This window comes from Mustela nivalis, assembly GCF_964662115.1.
Source record: "Mustela nivalis genome assembly, chromosome: 14".
Taxonomy (NCBI): Eukaryota; Metazoa; Chordata; class Mammalia; order Carnivora; family Mustelidae; genus Mustela; species Mustela nivalis.
In genome coordinates this window covers 49,871,314-49,885,648 of record NC_139033.1, presented here as the reverse complement: position 1 = coordinate 49,885,648, position 14,335 = coordinate 49,871,314, and the positions used below count along the sequence as shown (strand labels likewise).

Genomic DNA, 14,335 nt, shown 5'->3' with positions numbered 1-14,335 from the left:
TCACGTATGACTTTAAGAGTGATATTGGAGGGCAAGGGAAGGAGAGGAGAATGGATAAAATAACTTGGTGACACCTCCCAGGAGTTTGGCTTGAGTGCCTAAAATATGGAAATAGGGCAAATGGAAGGAGCAGGGTGGGGAGATATTTTCAGTTTTCAGTCTAAAGTTTTAGAAGTACTAGTATGATATTGTCATATTATAAGAAATACATATTTGGTTTTTGTCTTTAGCACAGAGTTTCTAAAGTCCTGAGAATTTCCCGAGTAGTAGGGATGAGAGGAGTGTCTTTTGTTACTCATGAAAAGTCCCTTTCAACCATACTGGAGTTTTTCCTAATAAGGTGACTCTTGCTTGAGGGGGCTGGTTGCTAGAGGAACCAACCAAGTGATTATAGAGTTGGAATTATCACCCTTACCCCTTTACCTCTAGGAGAGGGACTAGGAATTGCTTTAATCACCACTGGCCAGAAATTTGAGAAATTATACCTACATAATGGAACCTTCATTAAAACCTATAATGGCAGGGTTTGTAGAGCTTCCGGGTCAGTGAATGCATGCATGTGACAGGAGAGTGGCATACCCAAGACTTTTATAGGGACAGAAGCTCCTTTGCTTGGGATCCTTTCACACCTTGCCCAACGTACCTTTTCATCTGGTTATTCATTTTATATACTTTACAGTGTATTGGCAATAATAAGTAGAATATTTCTCTGAGTTTTGTGAGCTGTTAGAGCAAATTCCTGAACTTGAGGAATGTGTTGGTAACTTTTGATTGTACCCAAGTCAGACAGCAGTGTGGGCAATGTGGGGACCCCAGATTTGCAATTGACATCTGAAATGGGAAGCAGTTTTGTGAGACCGACTCTTTAATCTATGGAATCTTCAGAAATTCCCAGGTAGTTTCAAACTGAGTTAGATTGTGGGACACCTAGTTCCTGTCCTTAGAAAATTAAGGAATTGTTGGGTGTGGAAAACCACGTTTGTTGTCAGAAGTGTTCTGAGTAGAGGAATGGGTTTCTCTTTAGCAACAAATTAGAAATTTCCAATAACTTACTCAGTAGACGTTAAAACTAGACATATATATATGGTGAACATAGTTTTTTCATCTTTGAAGTGATTAGGAACATGATTCTAAGAGTTGGAGATAATAGTGGGGAGGTTCTAAGATCAGAAGGGAGGTTAATATAATATTCCTATTAATATGAAACATGGCAATAAATGTGTAAATATTAACATTTGATGTTGACTCAATGTCAAATAGAATAACAGTAATATCAGATGATAAAATAACATCAAATATTAATTATATTTATTATATTAAAAAGTACTGTTCTAAACATTTACACTCAGTAACTTTATTTAATCATTACCACAGCCTTATAAGATATGTTATTTAAAGTTAAATAATGTACTTCTAATGACTTAGTTAATTGATGGAGTTGGGAATTAGGATTTGATCCCAAACACTCTGCTCTAAAGCCTGTACCCTCCAGTTATCTGTGGAAACTCTAAGGATAAAATTGCATCATTTGAATCCTGTACCTTTATATCAGTACAGCATCTTTAAAGGGCCAGAGATTAAGTATCATCATTATTATTGCCTCAAATTCTTGCACTTCCTGCCTTTCTCTTTTCTCTTCTCCTTGTTTCCTTTTTTATTCTACTACCTCTTTGTTTACATTTGTGACATTAAGCATTATAAAGTCGTGAATTTTTTTGTACAGTGCCTTAAGTTCCTTGGCAGCAGCATGATCTATAAATCTTACTAGTAAATCTGTAAATCTGAGAATCTGGGGGTGAGATTGTTTCAGTTATTGAATTGAGTACATCAGCATGCTATGAGATTTGCTTATAAGTACATATCCACACATTTCTATTAAGACTGCTGATGTGCTGTGAAATGAAAAATTTTTCATTGTAGGTACTTAAGAAATATTGCTTTGTTTTAACATTCAACATAGAAATACATTTTAAAAGTGAAAAATGCATGGAATAAGTTAGAAGGGTGGTCTGTTCTTACATGGAGAAGGGAGCACTGTCCTAAATGGCACGCGGAAGGTACAGAAGAAATGGATAGCCAGTCTTGCGCAATGCAGGCTCCAATTGTAGAGATAAGAATGCCTGCCAAATTAGAAGAGCATCGTTTGAATGAAGAGAATAAAATTAAGGCAGCTACTAAAGGAAGAGCTCAGAGTTGCTGAAAACTTACTGGAAAAATTGAGTCTTTGACAAGCTGGCCTTGAAGATGACACTACTATTTGGGTGAAGAGCTTATAGATGGGAGTTAAACAAAGTCATGTAAAAAATAGGTTAGCTTGGTTGAAACATAGAAGGAGAATTAAAGGTCGCTTAATGAGAGTTAGAGGATTGTGGTGCAAAGTTTCGGTGTTGGGAAAGAAGCCAAGGTTTTGTTGTTACGTTTGTATATTGGTTTTGTTTATTTGTTTTTATAAATAGGACACCACACTGTAGCCATATGGCAGTCATCATCAACTGTTAGAAAAGATGTCCATGTGGTGGGGTTAAATTTACACTCATTCTTCCCATTTAAACTGATTAGTGGGAAAAAAATAAACTGATTAGTGGGAAGAAGTTATATGAAAACACATTTGTTTTTTGGTACATTACAGTTAAAAAATAAAAATGGCTTCACTGTCCATAAAAAGAATGGGTGCTTTGGAAATTAGTCACTGAAATTACTTAAATATTAAGTCTCTTTTTGTCAGGGATGTTAGAAGATGAATTTCTTTTGATAGTTGAAGAGTCATTCTAACATCACTTCTAACTTGAGCATCTGAGAGTTTGTATGAAATGATTAGAAGTGAAACTGGTATTAAGGCTCTTAGCTAGAAGGCTATGCCATACTCAAGATAATGTGGATTTTGCATGTAGATTGTCCACCATTTTGAGGTGATAGGTAAGCCACTTAACTGAGATGATATACACTTTGAGCCGTGGACTAGATAATCTCCATTGTGCTTTTTTGCTTAATTTAGTTAAATTAAGAGTAAGTTAGGTGATGGGCATCAAGGTTCACTTATGTCATACTAACCAGTAGTTGTGTTTTATTGTCCAAAAAGACATTTTCTTGAGAACTTGATAGTTTACTAATGAAAGGATTTAGTTGGGCAGAGTAGGAATTTAAAATTTTAAAGTTATCTTTGTTCAAAAGATGAAGTCATGGGAAAGAAGAAAATGGGATCAGCCTGAAAAGTGTTCTCAGTAGGAAGATGTGACAATAGAGATCTTTTTTTTTCTTTTTCCTTATGGAAGACAAGTATTCAGCCTTTTTAAAAGAGCATTTATTATGTATGCAACCATGAGTGTTATGCTCCAAGGTCACTTATTTACCTGGACGATCTTGTGAAAACTTTAGATAAATATGCTGCCTGTCTAAAGAAGTGAGGTTCCAGAAAGGCACTATGAACGGGCAGTCTCAGCAGCTGAATCATAGAATACTTGCTGCTGCTCCTGTATTTATCTATATGCTTCTTTCTGTGGAGCTTTTTGATTGACTGTCTTTTCAAATAGTTCTCTGTGTAAGAGCTGTACATACTTTGTTTGAGCCCTCATTTGTGAGTGTTTAGGAAACCCAGTGATCTGGGGAGTTGTTTGAGAGTAAGGTTAATGTTGGGGATTCTTCCCTCACTTGACTTTGGACTCTTCATTTGTTGGCTGCAGTGTTTTATGTCACATGTTGATGTTTTATCTTTTATTTATTTATTTATATTTTTAAAGATTTTATTTATTTATTTGACAGAGAGAGAGATCATAGTAGACAGAGAGGCAGGCAGAGAGAGAGAGAGGGAAGCAGGCTCCCCGCTGAGCAGAGAGCCCGATGCGGGACTCGATCCCAGGATCCTGAGATCATGACCTGAGCCGAAGGCAGCGGCTTAACCCACTGAGCCACCCAGGCGCCCACATGTTGATGTTTTAAAATGAAGATTGTCTTTAAGGCATTTCACGAGAATGTGCCTCATCTCTTTATTTCCATGTCTTAAGGCCTGCACTATTTTAAAATAAAAAAGGAAAATGAAAAGCCAAAGAAATTTAATAATTCTTAGTGCTCTATAAGTGGTTTAACCTGAAAAATGTAAAGTTTACAGGGAATGTATTTCTTTTTTTTCTCTGTCCTGTAGCATTTTCTAGGATCATATGTATAACTATGTGTAGTGATTACACAAGGAGTCTGTCATCGACTCCGTGGCTCTGCCATCAGCACTAAGTGAAACTCTGCCTAGTCACCCTTGACCTTCCTTACCCCAGGTGATAAGCTGTTGTTTCTAATTTTGAAATCTTTTCTGATTTCAGGCTTTGACAAAGTTCTTGAAATGTGTTAATTGGGATCTACCTCAGGAGGCCAAACAGGCATTAGAACTTCTAGGGAAATGGAAGCCAATGGATGTAGAGGACTCCTTGGAGCTGTTATCCTCCCATTACACCAATCCAACAGTGAGGCGTTACGCTGTTGCCCGGTTGCGACAAGCAGATGATGAGGTACATTATTATTCATTACTCCTCTTTGACTGGATACTTTTTTTTTTTTTTTTTTTAAAGTAGGCTCTGTGCCCAGGTTGGAGTCCAGTGCAGGGCTTGAATTCATGATCCTGAGATCAAGACCTGAGTCAAGATCGATTCACCAACTGAGCCAGTCAGGTGGCCCAGACTGGGTACATTTTAAACTAGACCCTGATTTTAGACTCTTATAGCATATCCCTGCCACCTGTGTGTGTGTGTGTGTGTGTGTGTGTGTGTGTGTGTAAGGAAGGAGTGGGGGGTGTGTGGGGAGGGAGGGAGAGAGATTTTTAGAAGGGAAGAGGATATACTAGGTGTGTTTTCAGAAGTAAAATTAAAATATTCCTCCAAGGACTCTTCTGTGAAATGAAAATTTACTTCCTGATCTGTTACATGATAGGACAATCTCTCCCAGGACATTTACCTGGCAGCAGAGCTTGTATTGCTCTGTCTGGAAAAAAGAATTCTAATGAAAAATGGTTTAATGCAGCACCAGCTAGGGAATAATTCAGATCCCCTCTATCAGTCAGTATACAACAAGCCACATTTAATTGCAGCCTTGAAAAGCCCTTGGGGCCTTTAAAGCATAAAGATGCATGGTCATCTTATTCTCCTTCAAACTTCTCCTTTAAACTTTCAGCTGCTGACAATTACATGTATATGTAGATTTCCTGAAGGTGGTTTTGAATCCTCTGGAAAGCAAAGACTGCAAACTTTATGCTGGCTATTTATATACATATAAAGCCACCAGGGAAGGAGGAACACTCTATGTCGACACAAAGCATTGCTAGATTTTGAATTTTAGTAATTGCTAATAAGAGTAATCCAGCAGTTTTGTTTTTACTTATTAATTTTTATATGGTGGATGTCTTTTCCAAATATAACCTAATAGTTTATGCTAGCTGCAGGACTTATGGATATGAGATAACTCTTTTCAAGCCTCAAGATATATATGTGTGTGTGTGTGTGTATATATATATCATAAGTTATATTATATGAATATCTCATATGTTATTATATATATATATTTATATGATATATATAATATAAAATATGTGAATGTTGACCCCATACAACAAGTAACATCTCAAAGATCTTTTTTTTTTTTTAAAGATTTTTATTTATTTATTTGACAGACAGAGATCACAAGTAGGCAGAGAGCCAGGCAGAGAGAGAGAGGAGAAAGCAGGCTCCCCAAAGAGCAGAGAGCCCAATGCAGGGCTCGATCCCAGGACCCTGGGATCATGACCTGAGCTAAAGGCAGAGGCTTTAACCCACTGAGCCACCCAGGTGCCCCCATCAAAGATCTTTTTTTAAAAAAATCATTTTGAATTCATAGTGGCAAACACAGCATTTATTAAGGTCGGTAAGGTTGATGTATATCTGTATTTAATTATTGTAAAATGTAAACAATTAATAGTGCAGTGAATGTTCACATATAATTTGCCCATCTTCAGCATTTGCCAGCTCACAGCTGGTCTTGTTTCAACTGTAACACCACTTATTTTCTCTTGTCCATTCCCTACCCTACCCTCCACTGGATTATTTGGAGGCAAATCTCAGATATTGTATAATTTTATTGGAATAGGATGTTTTTCACCTTCCTGTTAAAGAGCAATCCTAAGCATTGTGATTCAGCATATTATCTTTCTTCCTCATTGTCTTTACCGTATCACAAGTAAAAATTGAAATGTGGAAATACTGAAATATTTATTTTTAAATTCATTCAAAATTTAACTAAAATCATTAATTCTCTATGTTTGACATGAGTCATAGAGTTTAGCTAAAAGCCTTTGGGCTATAGTCAAGACAGCTTCTCAATGTGGTTTCAGAATTTAAATAGAAAAATTTAAGTCCTCATTTTTTATTGTCTGTCTTAAGTTCCCTCACAGGATTATAAACTAAGTATTTGATTGTCTGTAGTGATAGCCATATTCGTGTAGGTACTGAACTATTTCTAGACCATTTTATAACTTTTGTTATGAGATAGAGGATAATGGTAGAAGCATTGTGTACATTTTAAATTGCAGAATATGGTAGTTTTTTGAAGTCTTTTTTTTTTTTAAGATTTATTAATTTATTTGAGAGAGAGAGCGAGCTTGCATGTGAGAGCATGGCGGGGGCGGGGGAGGGGGCGAGGGAGGAGGAGAAGGAGAGAAGCAGACTCCTGGCTGAATGGAGCAGGTTGAGGGACTAGGCCAGAGCCTCGCCATCATGACCCTAAGATCATGACCTGAGTTGAAATCAAGACTCAGATGCTTAACTGACTGAGCCACCCAGGTACCCTTTGAGGTTTTAGAGATCTAGATAGCATAAATAGTATGATGGTTAAGTTATCTCTTGATTTTCTTTTCTCTGAACTTAGTTCAGTAATAAATTGTATAAAGGTCTTTTAATTCTGTTACTACTGATGTATATTAAGATGAATTTTGTCTTTTCTCTGGCTCTGTGTACCTAAATATATGTCCTTGGGAACATCTTATATTATTCTGTTTCCTATCCAGAAAAATAATCATAATTGCTGCTTATGTCACTTGACAGCTATGAGGAAAGATTATGTGGGTCATAGTTTTGAAAACTGTACTCATACACATATGCAGAAAGATTGCATGATCTTGATATTATGTAAATTTTATACTAAAATCATTTATATTGTTAAAAACTCACCTTCTTAACTGAGCAGTATAATCTTGGACATCTTTCATTATCAACAATGTATTTGGTTCCATGAAGTCTGGAAACATAGGCAAATAAGTATCAAGGCAAATGATGTCAAGGGCTTGTTTAATCTGCAAAAAAACAAAACGAAACCACTGTGTTTCTAGATTTTATGGACACCTAAAGATTCACCTTATTTTTTTAAACAGCAACATAGTATTTTATTGCAAATTTAATTTATAATTTATTTAACCAGTCAGATTCTTTTGATTTGTATGTTATTTGTATTCTTTTGCTATACTGTATTTTAGTGAACAGATTTATGTATATATTTCTCTGTATTGTTGAAGAAGTAGCTTATATTGGAGTTATTAGGCCAAGAGACACATTCCTTTTACATTTTCCTGATAATCCTCTATGAATCTTTTATTTTGGGACTTGTATCATACTTTAAAAAAATTACAGTTTCTTCACAATAACATTAAGTATGATTGGACAAATCCTTTTCCTGTTTTTTTCTTTTTTATAATTTTCTTTAGAATTTTTATACATTTTTTCTTTTCAAGAATTTAAGAAAAATTTTTTCATTTTCTTAAAACTCCACCAGAATCTTTTTTTTTTGTTGTTAGATTTTATTTATTTATTTGACTGAGAGAGAGTAAGAGAGGGAATAAAAGCAGGGGAAGTGGAAGAAGGAGAAGCAGGGAAGCCGATGCAGAGCTTGATCCCAGGACTCTGGGATCATGGTCCTGGGATCATGACCTGAGCTGAAGACAGACACTTAACGACTGAGCCACCCAGGTGCCCCAAAACTCCACCAGAATCTTTGGTGGGATTATATTTAACTTATATATTATGTTACAAAAAATTGACAAATTTATGATGTTAAATCTTCCTTCTTGGAGACATGATTTTTGTATTCATTTAAGTCTTGAAATTTTCAAATTTTACACATTTTAAAAAATAGGTTTATTCCCTGACAATTATTGTTACTGTTAGGAACTACCTCACCCCTTTTATTTCCTAGTTAAATGAAAAACTGTGGGCTTTTTAAAAAAATATTGTATTTATTTATTTGACTGAGAGAGTTCAAGGAAAGGGAAAAGCAGGCAGAGGGAGAGGGATAAGCAGGCTCCCCACTGAGCAAGGGAGCCCAATTCGGGGCTTGATCCCAGGACCCTAGGACCATGACCTGAGATAAAGGCAGACACTTAGCAACTGCGCTACCCAGGCACCCCAAAACTGTGTGTTCATATTTATGTTTTATCTAATCACTTCACTGATATCTGTTGTTAGTTTTTATAGATGTTGGATGTTTTAATATATTTTGTGGGTATGGCATTGTGCTATCTGGAAAACATCAGCATACAATATATGCTAAATATGGAATCTGCTGGTGAATTTCCTAATGTTGTACAGCCACACATTTGTAAAATAAATTTTACCCAATATTTGAATACTTTTCTGAATTTAATTTGCTGATACTCTATTTAGGAATTTTTTAAAAGCCATATTTCTTACTGCTTTGTGGCTCAAAAAGAGAGATACCCCATAGAATTTGAGGAGGAAGTGGCATTTAAGATAGATATTGAAGGAAGAATAAATTTTCACCATTGGACATGAATTTACATTTTAAGCGGAGAGACCTGCATGAGCAAAGGCAAAGAGAATGAAAAGTAGAAGAAAAATAGAAAGTATTTTACTTTAACAGGAATGTGGGTTGTATGTAGCTAGCTGTTCAGGAAGTAAGATCAGAACCCATGTCCTTCTAACTGTAAATGCCTATATGAAGAATTACTCTTAATTCAATAAGAAATGAGAAGTAAGTGAGCGATTTTTGACATGGAACTTTGCCTGTGCACTCTGAAGCATTAGAATTAACATGTTATCAAGAAGAATGGTGATCACTATCTAGATATCTTGGGAAATTTTTACTGAATTGCCTCAGTCGGAAACCTGATTTTTTTCTTTTGTTTTACTCGGATACTTATGTCCTTCATGCTCAGAAGAATTTGATGTTTTTCAAGATGTGACTGTATAATGAGCAAACAGACTTTATACAAATGAAGCGAAGAGCAGTTTGACTATAGAATACCATGCCAACAAATCAGATAGTAATGAGTGACTTAAAAAGAGGAAGGTTTTCTTTTGAATTCCCCCTTCCTAGGGAATTTAATAATGATACAGCCTTTTTATTTCATGTGGTTAAGTCTTCTACACTGGAGAAAACATAACAGGTAATATATTCAGCAGCATTTTTGAAGCATGCCTTGGTAAGGAAGGCTAGCAGTGAAACTTAGTTACTTATATCTCCTGAGAAGGATACTTGTTATTAAATATATTAATCAATTTTCTGTTACTTAATTCATTTTTTTTTTTCTTAGAAAAAGCATGCCTATTGCTATTAGATGTCATAAGTCTCAGAGGAATTGTAAGAAATCAGATGTTTATGCTTCAATTAAAAAATGGTTTTTAGAAGCAGAACACTATAGAGGTGCTTTGATACAGAGTAATTTTGTTTTTTCTGGCCACCAACATCAGTATATTTGAATATGGATGAATAAATCTGTTAACCTTTCGTTTAACTTTTTTGTGACAAAATCATATTTAATGCTGAAATCTTGCACGTTATTCTTTGTCAGTGTTTAGAAAGTGATAAAAATGTTGACTATATTAATGTAAGAAAAAAGTTATTAAAAGTTTATAGTATGATATTAAGTAAAGGAAACGGGTTGTTGGAAGTAGTCTTTGTCCTCATGACATTTTTAATAAACTGGAGAAGACCAAGAGTAAATAATATAGCAAATAAATACAAATTCTGTATTTGTTACAAATAGTGAAGGAAAGTGTAGGCCCTCAAGTTTTGACAGGGGATTTTATTTGGTTTGTGGGCTTAAAGAGGAGACTGAGATTGAGGTGTGGTCACCAAGTTTCAAAAATTATCTAATTATGAGGGGTTTTTGTTTTGTTTTGTTTTTAAAGATTTTATTTATTTGACAGAGAGAGATCACAAGTAGGCAGAGAGGCAGGCAGAGAGACAGAGGGGGAAGCAGGCTTCCCACTGAGCAGAGAGCCCGATGTGGGGCTCAACCCCAGGACCCTGAGATCATGACCTGAGCCGAAGGCAGAGGCTTTAACATACTGAGCCACCCAGGCGCCCCTAATTATGAGTTTTGAGGTACTAACTCGGTGAGTGACAACGTAAACGTAACAGTAATGATACTTATAAGACATGTTTTGAGTTTTGTGAATTTCTTCAGTTTGTAATTATTTTTAAATGAGATTTTTGGAATTTTCTTTTTTTTTTTTTAAGATTTTATTTATTTATTTGACAGGTAGAGATCACAAGTAGGCAGAGAGAGAAAGAGAGGGAAGCAGGCTCCCCACTGAGCAGAGAGCCCAATGTGGGGCTCGATCCCAGGACCCCGAGATCATGACCTGAGCCAAAGGCAGCGGCCTAACCCACTGAGCCACTCAGGCGCCCCAGATTTTTGGAATTCTCTTAACAGTCATTGGGAAGGGCCAAGAGATTATGACAGGAAGCATTTCCATCCAAAATATTAAACCTGAAGAGTCTTTTTACATTAAAGGAAAACTCAGAAAAGTAAAAAATACTTTGTTAACACTTTGAGTCCTAATTATCCCATTGATTGTCAATAGCAGTATGAGAAATTTAGTCTTAGGTTTTATTTTCTTTAAGCCATTATTGCTAGTTGGCAGAAAAGTAAGCTTTTTCCTTAACCAAGAGTGTTTAAAATTAAAATGTGTGTTTTATCGGATTTTTCACTTAGGAAGTAACCCAAATTCTCCGAAACCTGACCTTTCAAGGGGGGTGGGAAGTAAGATCTCAAGGTTCAAAAGAATCCTAACCAGAAAAGCATATGAAATAGAAAGTCTTTTAGAACTTGAAAATTTGGAATTTCTTACGAAATCTTAGACATAAAATGCTGTTATCTGATCTATTGTTGAGAGAAGGATTCGTCCTTAATTTCTTAATTTTCCATGAACCATCTTAATCCTTGTTTTTGTTTTTTGCTTTGCTTTTTGCATATTACTTCAGACAAAGCATTTAGGGGCACCTGGGTGGCCCAGTCTCTTAAGTGTGGACCTTTGGCTCAGGTCATGACCTCAGGGTCTGGGATCAAGCCAACTCAGGCAGGGAGCCTGTTTCTCCCTCTCCCTCTGCCTCTCCCCCTGCTTTTGCTCTCTTACTCTCTTTTTCAAATAAATAAATAAATAAATAAATAAATAAATAAAATCTTTAAAATTAAAAAAAAAAATAAGGCATTTATTGGTCATTTACTCTGTGCCAGGCACTATTCTATGACTTTCTTCTATTAACTGATTTAATTCTAACAACTGACCTCTAAGGTATATATAATTATTTCCATTTTATAGTTGAGGACCCAGTGAGGCACCAAGAGCTTAAATAACCTATAACTTGCCAAAGGTAACACAGCTGAGAAGTGGTAGATGAAACTAAACTGTTCTCTTGATATTTAGGAATAAATGATGTCTATAATCCTATTGCATTTGTTTTTCTAATATTAGCTTATTTTTTGTGTTTGTTTTCCAGGATTTGTTGATGTACCTATTACAGCTGGTCCAAGCTCTCAAATATGAAAATTTTGATGACATAAAGAATGGATTAGAACCTACCAAGAAGGATAGTCAGGGTTCAGTGTCAGAGAGTGTGTCAAATTCTGGAATAAATTCTGCAGAAATAGATAGGTATGGATATCCAAGAGGACTTATTTTCAAATCTAATAGTCTCCCCCCTTTTCAGATTTCTTCTCCTTTCCTTTTTCCCCAGATGTACCAAACACTCCTTGGTACTAAGTTTAAAGTTTTACCAATGAGTGTAGTGTGTGCACTTAGAGAACACAGATTACTATATTGCATAGCAGTGTTTTGCAGGCTGTGGAGTCAGAATACCTAAGTGAAAATCTTCACTCTGCCACTTACTAGCTGTGTAAACTTGTGGAAGGTGCATATTTTCTGGGTGGCCCCAGTTTCATCTTAAAAATAGGTATATAATAACAGTAATTGATCTTTGAGGACTGTTGGAAGATTAAATGAGTTAACATACATGAAGCCTTTAGGATACTTCTCAGGGTTAGATACTATTATCGTTCAAGCAGAAATAAAGAGGATGGGGCACGTTAGTGGGCTCAAATATTTTATTGTATGTTTTATTGGCTATTTTTCACCTTTTAGTAGTTACAATGAAAAAATATCGTGATACGTGGATTAAAAGCTGTTAACAATAATAACAACAATTAAGAACTCACACCTCTGTAGCAAACACTGTGAGGTGGTACACATACATTAACTCATTTTACTAATCCTCTCAAGTAGGTGTTCATATCCCTAATTTAGAGATGGACTGAACAAGAGTTAATTGTCCAGAGTCTTCTATCCTGCAAATGGTAGAGTTGACTCCAAAGCTCATGTTGTTTATGTATTGCCATTTTATTTTTCATGAAGTCTTAAAATTAGAGATAAATAGGAACCTTTAGGTGAGAAACCTGAGGCTCAATAATAAATTATGTTGTGAAGGTCATGAGATTTGTTAATGACAGATGAGGTCTAGAATTCAGGTTTCCTAAATTACTCCAACTGTTATAATTATCACATGAGCTCGATTGTATTTCTGAATTTTTCATTATTATTATGATGGTGCTGTTTTTTATCATCTGTATTTCATTTGATGAAGAACTGAAAAATGGGAAATACCATTTTTTTCTTCTCTAGGCTGCTTTATATTTTTCTGTTTTTTTTTTTTTTTTAAGATTATTTATTTATTTATTTGACAGAGATCACAAGGAGGCAGAGAGGCAGGCAGAGAGACAGAGGGGGAAGCAGGCTCCCCGCTGAGCAGAGAGCCCGATGCGGGGCTCGATCCCAGGACCCTGAGATCATGACCTGAGCCGAAGGCAGAGGCTTTAACCCACTGAGCCACCCAGGCGCCCCTATATTTTTCTGTTTTTAAGAGAAGATACCCCATTACTTTGTCTCCCACCATACATTGGAAGTCTTCATTCTCTAGTCATACTTGCTTATTTACCTTCCTCCTCCCTTATGCCATCAAGAATATTTTACTAGAAGTCTTTTAAGATTTTATGATAACATGTGAAATGTAACCCAGTATTTCACAAATTGTGGTCTGCTGGTCACTAGTTTATGTTTTTTAAAAAAATAAAAGAGATGGGATGGTCTTGTGGCCAGATATGTTTGGGAGATGCTGGTTTAAATTAAAAAACTGCAGTACTTATCAAAAACCTATAATATACCAGGCTGCACAAAAATCTTCCAAGAGGCTGTTATCTGTATATTTTGATTGTAGGCTTTTTCTAGGACATAATGTGACTCTAGTGTTGCACAGAACATGCTTTAGAAGTGATGCTTTAATCAGATACAACTGAGGTGAACTGTGCTAAAAAAAAAAAAAAAAAGTGTATCTTCTCTTACACACAGAATTTTTGACATATCAATGATATCTCCTTTATCTTTTCAGCTCCCAAATTATAACCAGCCCTCTTCCTCCAGTGTCTTCTCCTCCTCCTGCAGCTAAAACAAAGGACAGTTCAGATGGCGAAAATCTGGAGGTAAGTACAAAGTTCTCAAGTTTCCTATGGGAGCTGTCTTAACAGATAAACATTTTATCTTGGTCTTTAAAAATTGATTTTGATTAATAAACTAAATATTACAACTTTATTAAATAACTTGTTTTATGATACATGTTTATGACTTCTCCTCTCAGCAAAAAGTGCCATGATCTTCATTCAAAGCGTTTTATTTGTGCTTTGGGCATATAAATGGATTAAAATGCAATATGAAAATAAACTGGGCTTAAATATTTTATTAAAGAAACTCAGAATATTTATTGTTAGCAAATTTATGAACATTACTGTAATTGTTGGTGTTTGTGATTACACTGTAGAAAATGTATGACTTTCATACTAGGGATTATATACTAAGTAGCTGTTTTTAACTCATAGAGAAAAATTAAGTGAAAGCTTTCTAAATAATTAGACTGATTTTTGAGGGTACAGGTCAAATAGGCTATTACTACTCTGAGAGATACATTTGGAAGTACATTTGCAGAAGCTCATAGAGTATGTTCTTGAATTTCTCCCTAAGACTTCTAATTTGAGAACTTT

General features: G+C 35.5%; 1 protein-coding gene across 2 annotated transcripts in view; it reads left to right on the top strand.

The window, feature by feature from the left end:
• Positions 1-14,335, top strand: part of PIK3C3 (phosphatidylinositol 3-kinase catalytic subunit type 3) — a 141,760-nt gene that overhangs the window by 52,243 nt on the left and 75,182 nt on the right. For both annotated transcript variants that reach the window (XM_082698240.1, XM_082698239.1), the window contains 3 exons: positions 4,311-4,496; positions 11,749-11,903; positions 13,690-13,780. In XM_082698240.1, the coding sequence (XP_082554366.1) occupies positions 4,311-4,496; positions 11,749-11,903; positions 13,690-13,780 (432 nt within the window). The remainder of the gene's footprint in view (positions 1-4,310; positions 4,497-11,748; positions 11,904-13,689; positions 13,781-14,335) is intronic.